The 19099-nt window shown below is 30.7% G+C and overlaps 2 protein-coding genes across 5 annotated transcripts; both read right to left on the bottom strand.

Moving 5' to 3' along the window:
* Nucleotides 1-287: 287 nt before the first annotated feature.
* LOC131671573 (putative uncharacterized protein DDB_G0282499) lies at nucleotides 288-5337 on the bottom strand. Of its 3 annotated transcripts, none has more exons than XM_058948080.1 (14): nucleotides 5177-5337; nucleotides 4277-4863; nucleotides 4094-4206; nucleotides 2801-4009; nucleotides 2507-2670; nucleotides 2288-2434; nucleotides 1872-2170; nucleotides 1644-1774; nucleotides 1479-1568; nucleotides 1146-1265; nucleotides 981-1081; nucleotides 695-895; nucleotides 508-611; nucleotides 288-443 (listed from the first exon to the last, which is right to left on the bottom strand). In XM_058948080.1, exons 1-14 carry the CDS (start codon nucleotides 5204-5206, stop codon nucleotides 317-319), a joined length of 3423 nt encoding a protein of 1140 aa, XP_058804063.1. In that variant the 5' UTR covers nucleotides 5207-5337; the 3' UTR covers nucleotides 288-316. The 3 variants fall into 3 exon arrangements, 2 of the variants coding, with proteins under 2 accessions (XP_058804063.1, XP_058804064.1); XR_009302550.1 differs by having other exon boundaries at nucleotides 304-443; nucleotides 508-606; XM_058948081.1 differs by lacking the exon at nucleotides 1146-1265.
* A 2605-nt stretch (nucleotides 5338-7942) lies between these two features.
* LOC131671594 (palmitoyltransferase ZDHHC20-A) lies at nucleotides 7943-19075 on the bottom strand. Of its 2 annotated transcripts, XM_058948124.1 has the most exons (10): nucleotides 18706-19075; nucleotides 18117-18143; nucleotides 17953-18047; nucleotides 17567-17687; nucleotides 17266-17489; nucleotides 17046-17175; nucleotides 16692-16818; nucleotides 15454-15540; nucleotides 12793-12926; nucleotides 7943-10237 (listed from the first exon to the last, which is right to left on the bottom strand). In XM_058948124.1, exons 1-10 carry the CDS (start codon nucleotides 18836-18838, stop codon nucleotides 10224-10226), a joined length of 1092 nt encoding a protein of 363 aa, XP_058804107.1. In that variant the 5' UTR covers nucleotides 18839-19075; the 3' UTR covers nucleotides 7943-10223. The 2 variants fall into 2 exon arrangements, with proteins under 2 accessions (XP_058804107.1, XP_058804108.1); XM_058948125.1 differs by lacking the exon at nucleotides 15454-15540 and having other exon boundaries at nucleotides 18706-19074.
* Between the last annotated feature and the right edge of the window lie 24 nt (nucleotides 19076-19099).

Raw genomic sequence — 19099 nt, 5'->3', positions numbered from 1 at the left:
TTATAGGTACAATGTTTTATACAACTAGCGTTGACATATTGTTTACAATTACATTAGAATGGACTTTAATCACTGATTTGTATGTACACTTCATTCTTATTGTAAAAAATTCTTTCGTCGAAATATTTCATAATTGTTTTTACCAAAATTAACACAATAATTAATTATTATAAATAAGATATAATCTAAAAATAAAATCTCTTTATACAAAAGTAATTACTTAAATAATTGTCAACCGGAAATTGATTCATCTTTCTCTATATATATATACATATAAAATAAACAAAATTAAAGATCATTTGCCTTTCAATTTTTCTCACTTCATTACAGAGACTTGATCATCCGATAATATATCAGTTTCGTGATCCTCCTTGTCATAGCTCCATTCATATTTTGGTGACGTTTGCTTTGAGGAACGCATTCTCGATTGTTGTGGTAAATTTCTATAATTTATGATGCAGTTATAATTATACCAATAGCAAATCATTATAGAAGTATGATAATTACTTTTTAATCATTTTTTGGCTGCTTTCCTGACCTTTTTTAATTTCTTTTCTGATCTCTCTACTTGCTAATTGATCTAACTGAATTTCGTTTGGTGATTTTCTAAACTTAATATTTAATTATATTATTAAAAATCAACCTTCAATTAAATTTTTAGAAAATTATAAATCTTCCTAGTGCAATACTTTACCTTTTCACGTTTCTGATCTGGGCTATGATCTTCACTTGACGAGTACGTTAATTGCTGAATGAAACGTCTTTTCATTGGAAAATGTATCTCTTCTAAATCTGATGAATTTCCTATAGTTTTTGAAGGCTTTGAGCTCATACTGCCTTTTGAATTAGTATCTTTTTTAGTATTACTACGTAGTGTTCTTTTTTCGCTCAGAGGCTGGTACAAACAATTGAGAAATTATTTGATAGATTATTATAATTGAACACTAAGTTGTGTTATGTAATAAAAAAAGTAAACGTACTGAAGTTTTTTTGCCCCTATTGATTTTTAATGGTAAAACATTTTCTTTCATATTTCCTGGATTATATGTGACTTCAGTCTCTTTTTTCACCAATCTTTCTCCTGAAATCCAAATTACAATATGGTTTTTCATTTTTATTAGAAATTGTTTCCGTGCACATAATACCATTCCAATAGATCAAAGAAGGGATCATGAGGCGACCTCGCTTGCTTGTCCGTAAGTTAAAAAGATTGATTGAAACGTTATGCAAATTGTCTGGCTTAATTGATTCACGTTCCTCTAGAACTTTGAAAAAGCTTTGATTATTTTTTAAAAGCTTTTATTCGGAGTGCGTTTTTATCATAAGCCAATCAATATTATTTATAGTTAACAATGTGAATAATAATAAGTATATAAAAGTATTTATGGAATAAAATTTAATGAATTGTCATATTTCTAGAAAATTTTAATTTAAGATCATAATTTAATCTTTTTTGTATAGATAATATGAAAATATACCTGATGAAAATTTTTTCCAATCTACACAAAATTCTTTGATTTTTGCAGGACATCCAGTGCTACAATGTTTCAGCAATTCTTTTGGTACAACTGATATATAAATGACCATTTTATCACTTGAATCTTACTGCATTTTCAAAAATTAAAATATAAAACAAATTTTACCGTGTTTCGTATCACTGATGTCTCCAACTAACATAAAGTATTCATTTTCTTCAGTTTCTACCAGTTTTAAAGAATGCCTTCGTACAATTGGATTTGTTACAAACTTCCTATGAAGAATATGCCCGCGTTCGCTACAATTTATAACATTATATTATATAACACAATATTTGTCAACGCATCCATGAGTTTTATTCTTACTCTACCATGTATTCTAGAAATAAAACTTACTTGAGAAGTTTTCCTGCAAACTGTAAACTAAGTTTATTGTTACTTTCATCATAATCTACATACGGAACCCAAGATATTAGCGACTTTGGATTGCTCTTTGAGCCAAAAGCTTCACTTTGATCGGTTTTGCTACTCATCGCTGAATTTTTAGTTTCTAGTGATGTATTTTTTTCTGTTAACAATTTTTTTTTATTATCTTGTTTAGCTAGCATATCTTCTGAATTTTCTTTATTCTTTTCAATTGAGCTGATTTTTCTATCTTTTATTTTATCACTTGAACTTGACATTGTGGATGGTAACTATTTTCAATAATGTGGTCAATAAGTTAACAATTTGGTTTTTATATAAATTGATTTTGAATAAATTTTTTGAAAAAAAATGCCAGTCAATACTGGCACACTCAAACTGAGTCTTACCTTAATTTGCATTTGAGCTTCTTTTTCATTGAGATAATCTTCTGAATCATAAGAAAGTAAAGGTTGCTTTAATATATCTTTCTGTAACTTCTCTTGCAGCTTATCTACATTTTCATTTCGATTTTTATGTTTAAAATTCAAACCATCCTGAAATATCAAGAAACAAATTGTTATCATGTTTTGAATTGAAACTTTTTAAACTTAATAATTATATCTTACGTTGGCTTTTACAGCAACATTTTCAGAAAGTATAGTAATATCAAGTGGAATAGTACTAGGTTTGCTTATTTTTTGTGATGTTACCAATTTATAATGAACTGGTTCACAACTTTTGATTACTGGTTTTTGTTTTTCTATTAAATTTGACACTAATTTATCCGAACCTGAACACAAATTTGACTTATAATTCATGATATTTACATTTTCATTTCCCTTTTCAATAAAATCAAAAGCTAAAAGATAGATAATAATAGATATTCAAAGTGATTTTCGATATCTGAAAAATTAAGTTACCTTTCTCATAGTTTCGCAACTTTGTGTCAAGATTTACATGTTTAGAATACGGTTGTTTAAAATGATTATCTTGCATTTCATGTTTTTTTCTTTCAGACTCATCTTCTGTGATACTAATACTAGAATCGTCAAATTGTAGAGATTTTATATTTGAAACAGGAATCATTTTAACTTCAATTTGGTCATTTTTTCTGACATCATTTCTTTCTCTATTGTGATTTTTTTTATCTTTATACCTTTGAAATCTTGGAGATTTGGGTTGTATTAGGCGATTAATGGGTATATGTGGAACACCCATGCAACTATCACTATCTGAAGAGTTATGAGCTGATTCAATTTCATTGTGAAGATTTGACTGTTTCAAACTTTCAATAATAGGACTATGTTCTGCTTGGTCATTTATTTTAGAAAAATTCTTATTGACATTGTCACTTTTTATGCATTCACTTTTATTCTTAAGTTTCACTAAACTATCTTCATGACTTGATTCTGCAAGCGATACGGTACTATTGTTACACTTTTCACATACTTGAATTTGAGATCTAGATAGAGATAAATCTTTTTTTTTACAATCTATTCCACAATTATCTGGAGTGTACGACAAGATATACCTTAACAAGTCACTTAACTCAATTAATTTATCAAGATATTCAGGAGAACAGTTTTCATTACCAAGGTTTGACATTATAATACGTAATTTTTCTTCTTTAATTATTTGTGATAAAAAACTTGCATTCTTCAAATTGGTATTAGAAAGATGATTAGCACAAGGTTCTTGTGTAACATGTTGAACTTCATGTTCAGTATTACAAATATTTGAATCTCTTATCTCAGAAGAATGACCAGAATCTTCTACACTTATATTATCAACTTGAAGCTTATTGTAATTTTCATTATTGAACTTATCTACAATTGTTTTTTCAGAATTAAAATTATTGTTTGACTGAGTTCTAGAATGATAACCTAACGATGAACTATTATTTACAACAATTTTAGGATCTTGCCCTATGTATTCAATTCGGTTACTTTTAAAACAGGAAAAATCAGTAATTTCACTGTACAAATCATCATCACTGTCAGTAATAGGTGTAGGCCATCGAAAAGTTTCTTTGCATCCTTTAGATACATAAGCAGTCCATAATTGATAAACATTTTCCCAATCATCTGGAAATCCATTATAAAATTTCCCTCTAACATAATCAGGTAGTTCTATAAGAATGTAATCATATTATTTTCATTATAAAAAAATCAAATATTAGACAATATTACAAGATATTATTAATAAAAGTTTACCTTCTTTTTCATCACTTATAGGACCATTCAAAATATAAGTATGTTTATATATAGACCTTACTATTGCACTGGACAGTCTGTGAGCAACAGGCTTGCTTCTAGCTATTTTACCACTTGATAAAAAATGACTTTTATTATTTTTTAACACCTAACATAATTTATTAGAGAAAACAAATATCATACCAATCTAATATTCCTTTTATTATAAGCTGTCCTTGAGCATTTAAAAGTACTTTCCAACGATAAAATGTTCTGCTGTGACTGAAATTTTGTAAACTATTGAAGTTCTCTTCTTGATAAGATGAACAAGATGTAGCTGATGATATTTTTGTACAAGAATCATGAGATTCAACCTGCTCATTCTGCTTTGTATTTAACGTAGATAATCTCCTTGTACTAGTAGAAATAATGTTAGTGGATGGTGGTGGCATAATAGCTCGATCATTGTCATAATCTTTAATTGTAAAGTGTTTTATGCTTGATGTAGCCATTGGCAATCGCTCAACAGACTTTTGAGTTGGAAAAACTTTGTGTAAATTGGAACTAGATGCAATTACTTCACTCTCAACCTTTGAAACTTGTAAGCCATGTGCACAACTTGAATCAAGATTATCTGTAGTAATACTTGACAAACTAGGCCAAGTAGGAGATGTGCACTGATCTTTATTAATGTCTGCTTTCAACCTTTCCAAACGTTTAAAATATTCCAATCTCAAATCTCTTTCAAGTCTTTTGTATCGTTCTTCTTTTTTCAGGTCTCCAAATTTGATCTAAAGTAACATTAAAGATTAGATATTAAAAATATGTAAAAGTACATATATTGAATAATATGTTAAAGGATAACTGAAGGAAAGTACACAATGATGTTTGATGTTGGTACACATGATAATTGTATATATAATTGATTGATACATTTAGAAGCATAATATAGAGGTTTTTCAATGATTCCATAAACAATATTTCTAACAGGAATAACATTGGTAAATCTTTTAGTCTTGCATTGCTTATTAAAAAATGTGGAAGAATTTACTTATAATTACAAAAAACAAATAAAAGTGAGTGTATTTAACATTAAAATCTCACCCCTGTTGAATTATCGGTCGAAATATCCATTGATTAAAAATTTTTTGTTATTTTAAGTTTCTAAAGTGATTTTAATGCACTTTTATATGCACAGTGCATTTTACAGTTAAGGGTTATCTGACTACGTAAATAAATCGTTGCTTCGACGCTGCATGTATGTATATTTTTACGCGCCAAATGCAGTGTTGCCAAACTCGTATGGAAGAGCCATATCCCATCAATGAATCAATCTGACCATCACTAATATCCATTCTCCATTTTTGAGTAACAATGAGCAATTTTGCCACTAAAAAAAATTTTCTTAGAATCCCTAGAAATAATTCTATGCTTATTCTATGTATGTACATAATATAATGCAATAATTTCTAGGAATCCTGAGAAAAATATTTAGGACTACGAAGTTCCCCCCCCCCCCCCCATTTTTAAGGAAAATTAGCAACGAAAAAGAAAAACGGCATTAATTGCCCTATTTGTCGCTGATATAAGTGCTGATTTCCCTTTTTCGATTACTTACTGGGAAATATGTGATAATTCCAATTTTCCAATCACCTAATAGCTATTATCTAGATGATTTGTTGATGAATTTTTGCCGGTAAAAATTTATTAAAATAATAAAAAGGAATTTTTGTTCGCCTCCATTCGCTTTTTCAATAAATTAAAAAGCGGAAAAAAGAACTCAGTCCATATTTTGCTCTTCCATATTCTGACGAAGTTCCTAGTTAACGGCGCGCAGCTGTTTGGTTATGAATAAAAAGAACGTCATTTCATCAGCGGTACATCGAAAAACAAGAACAAAGGGAGTTACATTAAATCTGTAGCGGTCGAAGTTCAGCAGCTGCTGCTATCTTCGGGTCATGACCGTCGACGTAAACAGTCTCTATGGGATCCCACGTGGGTATTCCCAACCAGGTACTGATTAAAAAGTTAGTTTAAGGGTGAAGACTCTTAGGGAGACTAATCCTTTTCCCCCTAAAGTCTCCCTAAGACCATTAAGCCCACGAACGAAAGAACTAACGGTTGTCAGGACAGAGTGCATAAATAATGGGTCCAGTCCACTGGGCAACCAGTTCTTCTACCTACACCGCCTCTGCACACGTCAGTACCGTTCTATTGTTATCCTGTAAGGACATCATCACGAGATATTACCAGAGCATACCCCGCTCTTGTACCGTCAACTGTTCTTCTCCAAATAAGGTCATCTTTGTTTGTAACGCATCTGGAATCAACTACCAGGAGACGGATATTTGCATTTGCAGGCCGGCCGCGACAGTTGTGTTACTTTAACGACAATAACTTTGGAATCATCATTTTTTATTGAGACTACTGCGTTCTCTCTCTCTCTCTATCTCTCTCTCTCTCTCTCTCTCTCTCTCTCTCTCTCTCTCTCTCTCTCTTTCTAGCCTGCAACTCCATAGCCATACATGTATACAGGCGAGGATCTTTGAAAGTTTCCAGAAGGGGAAGCGTTAGATAGAGGAGACGAGTAGTTTTGGTTCAGTCTCAATTGGATGTCTGTAGGTGGAGCCGAAGTTGTTCTAACCGTACGACGCTGCAAACTGTTATGAAAGATGTAAGCTGATGGATTGTTGTAGATCCGGATAGGTAAGGAGGGTTCGGTTGACCAAGATGATTTGGTTTCGGTGGACGAGGAGGATTGTAGCGGGAGTGGTATTCGAAGAGATTGGAGGAGGGAGTGTGGACATGGTATGATTTGGACTGTGGATTTAGAGATGTTTGCATAGAATTTGGGTGGTTAAAGACTAGTGAGTAGAATGTCCGAAGGGAGGATTGGGAGTTATGGAGATTTGAAAAGAGTGTGGGATAATGAATTTGTGTCGAAAGTGGAGAATCAGTTGACTGATGCTTCCTTCTTTTGTAATTTTCCTAGGCCCTTGAGTGGTGGATCGGCGGACAGTCTTTATAAAAGACGACGATTCTTCGCGAATCGGTATGTTGTTTTGAGCCGCGAATTTGCTGACTTTCTGCTGGTATTGGTACTCTGAAAAGTCCTTGCAGCTTGGCATGTGTTCGATTTGTGTAATTGTCAGTGAAATGAATTTAAATGTAAATTAATGAAATAATGTTTAGTGAGTATGAGAAAGAGAAAAGTGAGGTACTGTGTCACTTGTCCGCCATCGAGCACCACTCAGTCGCTTTTTTCCGTAAAACTAAGCAGACGCGAGACAACCCACTATTCTTGCTTTCCGATGTAGTACTGGCGAAGGTAAATGATGTTTTCATTCAAAAGCAAACGACTGCGCGCCGTTGACCAGGACCTTCGTCAGAATATGGAACGGCAAAATATAGACTGAATTTTTTTTGTTGCTATTTGAGACGTCAAAAATTGTTATTAATTTTATTTAAAATTCATGCAGTTTATTGAAAAAGCGAATGGGGGATAATAAGGGAAATAATAATTTCCTTTCGAGACCTTACTCAAAAATTCTACAACAAATCGTCAAAATAATAGTCATTAACTAGGTGATTCGAAAATCAAAATGTTCACGTATTTCCAAGTAATTGAAAAAGGGAAATTTGCAATTATACCAGAGATAAATAAGGCAATAAATGCCGTTTTCCCTTTTTCGCTATTAATTTCCCTTGAAAATTGCGAGGGGGCAACTTCGTGTCCTAAAATGTTTCCACGGTAGCCCGGTCAGTTATGTAATACAATAGATTTAAAAATATTTGCAAAATAAAAAATGATACTCAAAATGTGGTAAAAAAGATAATGTATTAATTAAAAAACTATTTGTTATTCTTATAAGAATTTATTTACAGTGTTATAATTGATAGTATTTTGAAAATATTTATTTTCCTTATATATATTTACAATCAATTATTTTTTTATTTTCATTTTAGTTGTATTGTTGCTTTTTCTTTGTTTAATAAAAATCATGTGTCAGTTGGCAGCGCTATACAAAACAAAATTTTCACATGTTATGCAAGCAAACCATTGAAAACTTGTGAGACATAACTAGTTAATTATGCCATTTTCTTTTGTCTACTTTTTAGGTGTATCGCTATATATTAGAAAGGCACCGTTAGCCTATTTATCAGCGAGGTTTTCTCTTAATTTTAATAAAAAATAAAATGCATCTTCAAAGTTATATTGTTAAAAATTCGACTAAGCAATATAATTATTTCATATCGTTTGTTACGATTTATTATCATCATGTGCTCATCAGCGGAAGCGATTACTATAAAATAAATTACAACTTATTTTATTTTTTTCCAAACTAATATTTCCATTTCACAGAGTTTTTTCAAATATACAATATATGTGATAATATTCCCATCATTTACAGATGAATATTGTATTACTTTAACATGATGGAAAAATATTATTTTGTTTATTGTAGTATTGCGAATACGGTTCGTATCAGTCCTTGATTGTTAAAAGGAATACGCCTTATATTCTTAATACACAACAGACTGACTAAAAATATTATTATATTGTCATTTAAGTAGCCATATTTTAAGTCTCCATTAATTCACACGTTTACAAAGTATAAAAGGACATTTATCATATCATATACGTTAAAAAGAAAATCAGTTTAAAAAGCTTATCGACTTTTAAACGACTTATTTTCTTTTAATAAGTAACAATTCATTGCAAAACAAATTGTCAGTACAAATAATAACACTAAATTTAGATATACGCCATTATTGAAATAAACAAAATAAAATTCATAAATAATGCATATTTATGCATTGTTAATAATTTACATGGAATTTAGTAATTGCATTTAAAGATATGATATTCGGCATATATGACTTTACTTCTGTATATAGCAGATGTAAATACAATATAGTTTTAATGACCTCATAACTGTTATTGTAATTTAAACGGTAATTATTGCACTTCTGTATATTTTGAAATGATAAGTTGCGAATAAAAAATATTTTTATTGTATTACAATATATTTATGTCTGACTATTTGAAGTAAAACATTATCACTTGATTTATTCTATAAATTGCAGTATATATAACTTGTGTTAAAATAATATTTAATACAATGGTTCAATTTGTTTAATACCGATTCTACATGAACTTCTAAATTTTGTTTTATTTAAAGTAATGCTTTTCTAATTGAACAGAAAACAAAAAATAGTATTCATCATTAAATAAGGTACTATTAGACATATAAAATTTCCACGTGAAATTAGATTGCAAAATAATTAGCCTAAAGTATTCTACATAACATATTTGTGCAGAAACAAATAAATTTTTGAAAGAATTATAGACTTGAAATTTTGCCTATTAAAAAATTATGAAATGTGCGATTTTGTCGTGTAAAATATTTTATACCAATTAATTCTTTGTTAATTTTTCTGTAAAAAGATATAATGTCCGATAATATTTTATTTTTTAAGAGAATATTATCTTATTTTTGGTGTTTAATAGAAAAGCATTATATTAGATAAATCAAAAAAATTCGTATGAAATCAAATCACGGAATATCTGTACGAAACGGACACTGCCAATCTGATAAAACAATGCGATATTTTATAACTTTAAATAAATATATCTTGTATATTTGTGCTTTGCATAAATCCTAAAAAAATGCTTCCATAATAATTTAAAAAAACAAAATCCAATAAAATTTATCATTTTTAAGTATGCTTACGATTAATTTCAATGACTATACAAATAAATGAAGTACATCAATAATTGAAATGTATCTTTAAAAGTTTCTCTTCATAAAATTTCATATAACGTTAATGAAGAAGTCTTGGTAGAAAAAACACATTGCAAATCGTTTGTGAACAAAAATTAGTAAAATCATGTACATACTTATAAATATCTTCAATGCACGTACTGATTTTTCTAATATATATTTCGGTTTAAAATTGATTTTAATCGATTTAATTATATTATTTCTAGTCAATAAATGAATCAATAAAAATTCAATTTTTTACCAACTCATAGTTTCAGCGTCAAAGGATGAGGCTGCCAATTTTCATAATTATTATAATCTCGTATTCATAAATTAAACTATGCAGGCTGGGTCGACCAGAGGTTGATTTGCATCCACAATTGAACCTATGACAGCAGTGCTAAAACGGATGTTTCAGAAAAATATTATTAATTAAAGCTATAATAAACATAATTATCATTCATTAATGTCGTGGTATAGTAGGGCATAAGATGAAAATGAAGTGAAAAATCTAATTTGAAAAGTATGTATTTTTATATTCCACATTAAAAAATAATTAAAGTATTTGCTTGGGAATGAATATCACAAATATTCAACTAAAACATCTATATACTTTCTCAAATAGCTCTCAATAGACAATTCAAACATTCAAATGTAAAAAAGTGTGCAAATATTTAAAAATCAATTACAAGTTGTGTTATACAAAAACTGAATAGTGCATGATCTTTGTTTGCAATACGAACATTTTTATTTTAAGAAAGAAATGCAGTAATTGATTTTTTTAAACAGATAAAGAAAACAAATATACTTAGAATACGTATTTTTATACTGATTTTTATAAGCATGTAACAATACACACTCAATACTTTTCATGACTACAACTTTTTTATGTCGAACTAATCAAATATTAAGTTTAAAGCTTATAGTAAATGAACATAAAAAATGAATACCAATTTCTAATTTTCAATAAAATTTCTAATTATTTATGACATCACTATACAATCACATTTTCATATGGTACGTGATATTATTGACGTTAAATATGTGCCATCATTTTACGTACAATAAGCTAATAAACGTACAAAAAAATGTTAGTTAATGAACTGAATACTTAAGTATTAGACAATTTTTTGTTAGTCGATATAAATAAAGTAGAACAGACATTACCCCGTGCCAAGAGCCAATATTGTAGCCCCTTGTACCAAAGTGATTTCATCTAATGGCGACCTATAGACCATAAAGTTTTGCTAGTATTGCTTGAAAATTAATTATTAAAACGTATATACGATAGAAGAAGATTCGTCTTTTTGGCACCTATTTTACACAACTTTGTTTTTCTTTTCTTTCGAAGCCCGTTATTTTTATTTGAACAATGTAAATACATCATATAATTTAAATAAAAAATTAATAGAAACAAATTGTGATAAAATAAATACCCAATCAACTCAATTCCATTAATTATTGTGATTTTATAAATGCAACATGCATAATCCCAACTGTTAAGCTATAAAATTACAAATATAATTCAAATGATCGAAAGATATAAGAATCATCGACAATAAAAACATTTATGATTAATTTCAATTATAACAAAAGATGTAAAGTTTGAATGAATTTCTTATTTTATTATAAGCAATGTACATATTAAAATGCTTAACGAATTCACAAACATTTACTCGTCAATTATTGTCAGTATATATTGTTTGGAAAACAAACGAATTTCTTTTTTTCTACTCATTTCTTCCTTTTTTGCAAGTCTATTTGTTTCAACAATTGCTCAAACGCAAAATAAGGTTCATCGCTATATGAAAAAAAAAATTATTTTTGATAATTGCACATAGATTTTCTTTGTGATACTTTGGTTGCTTACGGTTTTCGTCATAAAAATATTTTCAGAATGTAATTTATAACCATCATTTTACATTGCAAGTACTAAAGTGTACTTATTGACATGTAGTAATGGCGCAACGAAAATTAATGGTCCTGACCAATAAAAAAGAAGAAAACGTACCTATGAATCACGGTATTTGCAGATCATGATATGTTTACTTGACAGTAGATTTAAGTGATATTGCTTAATTAGTTTCACACTTCATCGTATCAAATGAAAACAAAATAATAAGCATAGAAAACAATAGCAAATAAACTAAAATCATTGGCAAAATAATGTTATACAATCAAACAAAAAATTCTGAAAACTGGAAAATTACTTAAAGAGTACGTTTGCTACAGAGTAGCCGAAACTCATGTCGTTGAGACTAGATAAAAAGTGAAAATTATTTCTGTACAATCATACACTAGTGGAAATACTAACACAATTATTATATGGTATAAAATCTAGAAAAATTATCCTGACTTTGGAGTGCAATCGAATTTTTACTTACATCAAGCTATATTGAATGTCAATCTTAACAACTTCACAGTCATTCGTTTTACAAAATTACATTTCTCTACAGTTCATGAGTTTACATATTTCGCTTTGTAAATGCTTACGACTTATGAACTGATTTCATATAGAAAATTTATTCGTTATCAATCTTAAGCTAGTATTTGATTACATCTATCGTATAAAAAGTTTACTCCATAATCCGTAACTATCTGTTTGTAGAAGCGTCATCGAGCAAAGCAGTCTGAATTGCTTATTAATTTTCCAAGAAGATAACTTTGCTTTCGAATAGCTTCGGCCGAGGTGCTATGAAAAACATGATAAACTAAATAAAAAAAAACAAAAAAATACACTTTACGGCTATATCACACTCCGAGAGTAAATGTAGACCTCAGACGAATGTAGTATTTCGCGTGAAAATTCTCCAAATAGCACTTGCTCTAAAAACATTCACGCGAAAATGATTAGATTCTTTCTCTCGACGATGCCAAGTGCAGAGAGATGAGATGGAATGGGAAGGTAGGTAGTAGCGAAGCTAAGTCTTGTCTGTCGCACGTGCTACCAAATACCTGCACGAGAGCCGGCCAAAGGCGAGTCAAGTTCGGTCTCGTCGCCGCCGGTCCATCGTTGCGTCTCGACCCCCAGTAGAGTATGTCGATCCTCGTCGAATTGTCTCTCTGGGAATGTCACCCCGTCGCCAAAGCTGTAAACCCATTGTTCATGCGATCTAATGATTATCTATTGTCAATCTTTTCGACCTTCTGGCTTATTTGCAGCCGTGTATACCCATGAATTTTACCATAGTAAATTGCATGGTAAAAAAGGCTCTTGCTTTTTTTTTCTTTCAATCCAATTGATTGACTCTGTGCTCCGTTTAATAACTGAATTTCATAGTTTGCACGATCGAGAAAAGTGTTGTTTTCCAATTTTGCCGCGGCAAAAAATCCTTTTCTACGCGTGAACTTGTTTTGTGCTCTACTGAAGCGAGAGCCTAATGAAACGATTGCACTGCGTTTCTGTGCTGTATTCTCAACGGTGTAACTATACCAGTCCTATTTTATATTTGGACAACTGACTTTTTATTTTACAACTGGTTACGCGATTTTTTAGAAATAACACGTGTCTTGAGCTCGAGATTTTGTAAAACAAATTTAAAGAATTATTTGTTCTTCTAGAGAGATTTTCAACTTATAAAAGTACACTGACTTTCTTATAAAAGCAAACAATTAGATTCAGTGTACACAACTAGTGCGATCTCGATCTAAAGAAAACAAACAAACTGGATGAAGCAGCCAACTGCTGCGATACGAAAAACGTTATTTGTTGAGCGAATCATATTTACAGAAAGTGAAATTGTAATTTTTGCAAATACTTCTAATTCTCGTCAGATTTAATGAGCGATATTTGATACATCACAAAATTCCGAAATGCCCAAAAGCTTTAAGTAAAAATATTTAATAGGAAAGCTGACGATCGTACAGACAATTATTTTACACATGAATTATTGGCACAATAAGACAGCAGTTACCCTGATTCATCACTCCATATTACTATGCAGAATAGTTATGTGTAAAACAATTATGTGCACAATTGTCAGCTTGCCTTTATATGGGCTACACGTTTCCGTATTTGCTGTAGATCGATTTGTGTATTGTGTTTCTTATTTATATAAGTAGCAAAATTCTTTCATCGACATTCATAACACGTTAAAATAAATAGATAAGAAAAAAAATTAGTTGTGATTTTCGTTCAAATACTTGATTAAATCAGAATGTATTCGGTATTTGGAACAAAAAACACTAAAATATTCATGCTGATTAATTATTATTAAAGGTTCTTCGAAAAAGAATTGAAAAATTTGCTTTCTTCGCATGACTTTCACTTATTTTTACAACTAAAACCAAATTTAATCTTGTATACACAAAAAACCAATTGGGAGATCGATATTACTTGTTCAATTGCTTTATGAAGAGACGTCTAATGCAGATATAAAAAGTATAGGAAAATAGTGTAAGCTGCGGATATCGATGAATGACTTTCTATCTCAAATGTTACTTTATACATGATTTTTATGAAAGTATTTTGATGTAAAATGTTGAATTAAGAAATGACATCATATAATTACATCAAAATTAATATATTTACACAAAAAGATCTAAGCGTTTTGGGAAATATTAAAAAAATCACGTAATTAGATAGATGCTATCGGAATTCAATGTAATTTGTTATCTGCACAGTTACACCATTCGAAATTCACACGTAAGACGCATAAAAGTAATGTGTATATATATATAAATCTAGGAACCAGATGCACAATACCTCTGAGATTGGTAACGATCGCGTTATGATGTTGGATCTATTTATATAATCAGAGGAGCTTTTATGAAGGTATCACGAACAATGATGTATATATGCGATGAAGGTCCAAAGTACGGCTACATCTTGGGTCCATGCAATATCGCATGATTCTCTAAATCGCATGTGTGTTCTATGTTTATGGAGTTTCTCTTTTCACCTACATAATACGGAAGCATATATTTTTAATATACGCATTTACATGATGAAGTGGCTCTTAATAATATTGTCTATATGTACACGTTACATTCACGATTTGTTGCAAGTTCGCAATCACTTCTGTCGTTTTATTTATTTGTGTATTTGACGTACATGTAACTCAAAACGCATGCATAAACAAATTACATTCGGCATGTACATACCAACTCAAAAAGAATATCACAACCGAAAACACAAGCACAGTATTCAATAGGAAATTAGAAATCTATACTAATAATAGCTCTAATTTCATAATACTCCAGGCAGTATTATAGTGTTAGTCAGGAAAGGTGTAAGCGTGCGAGAAAATTCTATCACCAGCATGCACGTGCAACGGTAACTTCTTCGCAAATTTTATCGTCCTCACTCTGGAACTCGACTTCTTTCATATCTGATAATAAATTACAAAATAACGCGACTTCAATAGGTAGGCCATTATTCTAATATTTTAAATACACCACTGTTCATCTAATGCTGCAATTTAAGGAAAAAATTGCAAAAACCTTATCAGAGTTCCATAGTAAAGATAGTTTAAAAAACTTGTTTCAAAGATAACAATTATGAAGTTGAGAAATTGGAGTGACGTTAAGTAAGATCTGAAAAAGCAGCTTTATTTCTTGATGTTAATAAAATTGCTAAAAATGCTGCGAGCTTAGGCTCGGATAATGAATGCTGACCTGTTTTGAGTACTGCCCATCGAGTTGTACGTATTGGGGGCACCCTGGTGCTGCGAGCGTACCGGAAAATCCACTCCGTTCCCGAGACTAGAACAAACCGATTGCAACCCCACGTATTTTTCTTTTAATTGACGATTCATTTTCTTAATACATTTTTTCTTCATTTCTTTATGGAAAAATAACATTTATGTAACTTTCTACGAGAATTTATTGTATGCTCAGGTAATTCAAATTTGACATGGAATTTGGTAAAAGAATCAAGTTCGTGAAATATCATGTAATGTGCTTATTCTGAAATGTTTCATGCATTCAAAGGTGAAATAAAGCAACTTGCCAGCTATCTCGAAAGCTTCCAACAATTCATAGTTTTAACTTGATTCTCTCAAAGTTTATTTTCATTGAGCAAAGTAAACCCGCTTGTAAAAATCGCTTTGCGATAGAAATATCGAAACGCTGAAATACGAGGCATAACAAAAGTATAAAATACAAAATAAGAGCTAAAAGTGTAAATTATGCAACATAATGATAACGTGTCAAATAGAAAGAAAGAAATTATCTACGTCTGAATAAACGAACTTTCAGGCAGAACTCATAGTGTGCTAAAAGAAAAAACCACGATATTTTTTTTTCGTGTATGATGTAACACTTACACAAAGTAATCGACAAGTGCATAAGAAGTCCAAATTGACGATGTTTAAGGATATACGCGCGAATGCGATGACGGCCGTTACCTACGTGTCGGTATTGTGCAGTTGGCTCAAAGTCCGTACAATGTATTATTATTATAACAACTGAGTTTTTTCCCCATTATCGGCAAAATATGTATTGGCTTGTAGGTATATACGGCGAAGATGAGTAGGCGTCATACAGCGCTGAGCAGATTGCACTACTGACCTATTTCTAATAATGACGCCACTCGCGTATATGCAAGCTCGCGTTGTAAAAATGAATAAAAAAACTCAACATATCCACCAATCGGTTAAAAACGGAAGCTTTTACCATTGCCCTAAGACGATTCGTTTACTTTTGCAAGTACGGAGAATAAAGATTTCAAGTGCATCGTAATCATGCATTCCTCATTCCCTAGGTATGAAATAATCCATCAATGATTAATTATTCATTAGTTATTCGTCATAACGATTTTATCTTAAAATCGATACTCTCCGTAAATATCTTTCAACGTGGTTACGATAGCATACAGTGGATAAGAATAAAGGTTATCAAGATTATTATCTTACCTAGTAAAAATCGGTATGAACCATAGTCTGGAATCGTCACCGAAAACTTCTTGAAAATTATTGTATTTTCCAAGACTGAAACCGTCTTTATCTTTCCCAGTGCGGAACATAGGAGGTCGGAATGCCTCTGTTAATTTTAAATAACATTAATATAATACTTTTCATTTATGTATAATTATTATAAGAATGTAATTCAAAAGAACGTTACGAAGTTCATTAACTCATTTATGTCACTTTAATAAAATATTCACATTAATAAACTTTTCTTACTTTCATTCATTCAAAACGATAAATATCCCATTTTCTAATATATTACAATAAAACATATAAGTTAATTGTGTTGCAATTATTTACCTAACGTCGATCTGTTGTGCAAAATGAGGTAGCAATGGTAGAAGAAGAGTGAATTGAGACTGATGGCGAACATAAGCGCAACAAAAAACAAAAAGAGCAGGTGAAATTTACCGTCTCCTTCTAATTCGCCCTGTAAAATATTTTTTTTTACAATGAATCAATGTGCTAAGTGGTTTTGTTAATGAACAATGTCCAATTATAAAAATATTATAAAATTTACCCTCCAAAACTGAATAAAGTATTGTAAAGACGTGGCAGCAATATAAATACAGTAAAGAAGAGCATAGGCTAAAAATAACATGAAGAACTTATAATTGTGGAAGGCTACACAGTTATTCACCCATGGGCAGTGATGATCCATTTTAAGGACACATGTGCCACAAACACTGCAATGATGTGCTCTGTCAGGTTTAACCAGTTGACACTGATCACAAAAGCGGATTTCTAAAAAATGTAAAATTAAATATACTGAATTTATTCTTTTCTTTTGTAATAATTAAATAAAAATTATTTTCATTTACCTCCTTTAATTGTTCGATTTGTGACAGGCAAGTCTTGAGCAAATCTTTCCAAAACTTGTCGATAAGTATCTTCACTTTCTGCATGCAATAGTTTTTCTACTTCAGCAGCAGGTAATTTGAACTAAAACATACAATGGAAGTGATTTACAGCTAATTAATGGTATAAATTAACAAACCTTTACATTTTTCAATTTTAGATCATACTAAATCTTACACTAATGTATACAGAGAATCATCAATCACAAAGAAAAGATTTACACCTCAAACACATTTCTGGTGTATCTATTTTTGCTTAACTTTTCAGCGAGGAAAGAAGTCAGTTCACAGTTAATCAGGAACATGAATAAATAAACAAGATTTAAGGTAAGCAAAGAAGTTTTATTCACCTTTTCTGGAACCTTTACTAAATCTGTTATTATGGTCTGCCAGTAGGACCACAGGAATAAGAAAAAAAACACATGGAAGAAAATCAAGTAAAAAACTGCAAAGAATAGTATTTATTATTGATAATAACAATATTATTTATATGTTACTCAAATTGTACACAAACCTTTTTGAACCATGCTCTGTACAGTATCTGTAAATAAAAATTTATAACACACATAAATTTGAATTTCATTCACAATGTGAAAAACCAAAGTAATTGAAATACAGCAATAATTATAATATATTATAACAAACTTATTTGAACTGTTTTGACTCAAATTCTCAAGTATAGAAACCAATTTAAAATTAAATTTTTCTTATACTGCTCTCAATACTAAAAATAGCATCTTTTTGTTTATGATCAACTCTCATTGACATTCCATTTGGAGAGAAAAAATACATAAACATTGGTAAATTTACATAAATGAAAAACCTCAATCATGACACAGATGTGATTTGTAAATAAATGAAATTAATCATCATAACCAATCGACAAATTAAGTTTCATTATACAATACTTGATAAGTTTGTATGCTTCAATTGGAAAAACAATAAAAATTGTGAACATTAATACAATTCAAGATGTTGGACAGTATAATAACAGCAATATTAAAGCAAACTCTACTAAACACAAGTGTTTTAATTTTTATAATGTGACAATCTATTAGAGCTTATAGAAATAAATCAGTAAGATTACAGGTAACATGACTCACAGTAGCATAGCGGCACGACGTAGGCGTAATAGGACCAACTAATGATGCAGAGGATAAAGAGGACGGGCACCCACTTGATTCCTCTTATGCACCAGGAGCAGCCAGAATTACCTTTGCGCTCCATCCTGATCATCGCTGCACCTTATTACGTTCACTCACTCGCACTCCTGCGGACGAGTTTTCGCTACGTGTCACTACGGTAGGACTTGTTCCATTGCAGCAGCTCCTCGGCCTCAAGATTTTATTCAAAACGGAGCTCCGCACACCCTTCTTCTCTTTACAAAACTTCGGCACAACTCTCTGTGGCCTATCTTTCTCTAATTCTATCTCTGTCTTTGCTGGTTTTTCGAGCAGCGGCGTTGCCACATGCGCACTACGTGTGGATATGGATATA

This window comes from Phymastichus coffea, unplaced genomic scaffold (genome assembly GCF_024137745.1).
Source record: "Phymastichus coffea isolate CEN01 unplaced genomic scaffold, Cenicafe_Pcof_1.1 PCOF00129, whole genome shotgun sequence".
Taxonomy (NCBI): domain Eukaryota; kingdom Metazoa; phylum Arthropoda; class Insecta; order Hymenoptera; family Eulophidae; genus Phymastichus; species Phymastichus coffea.
This window is presented reverse-complemented; position numbering and strand designations above follow the sequence as displayed.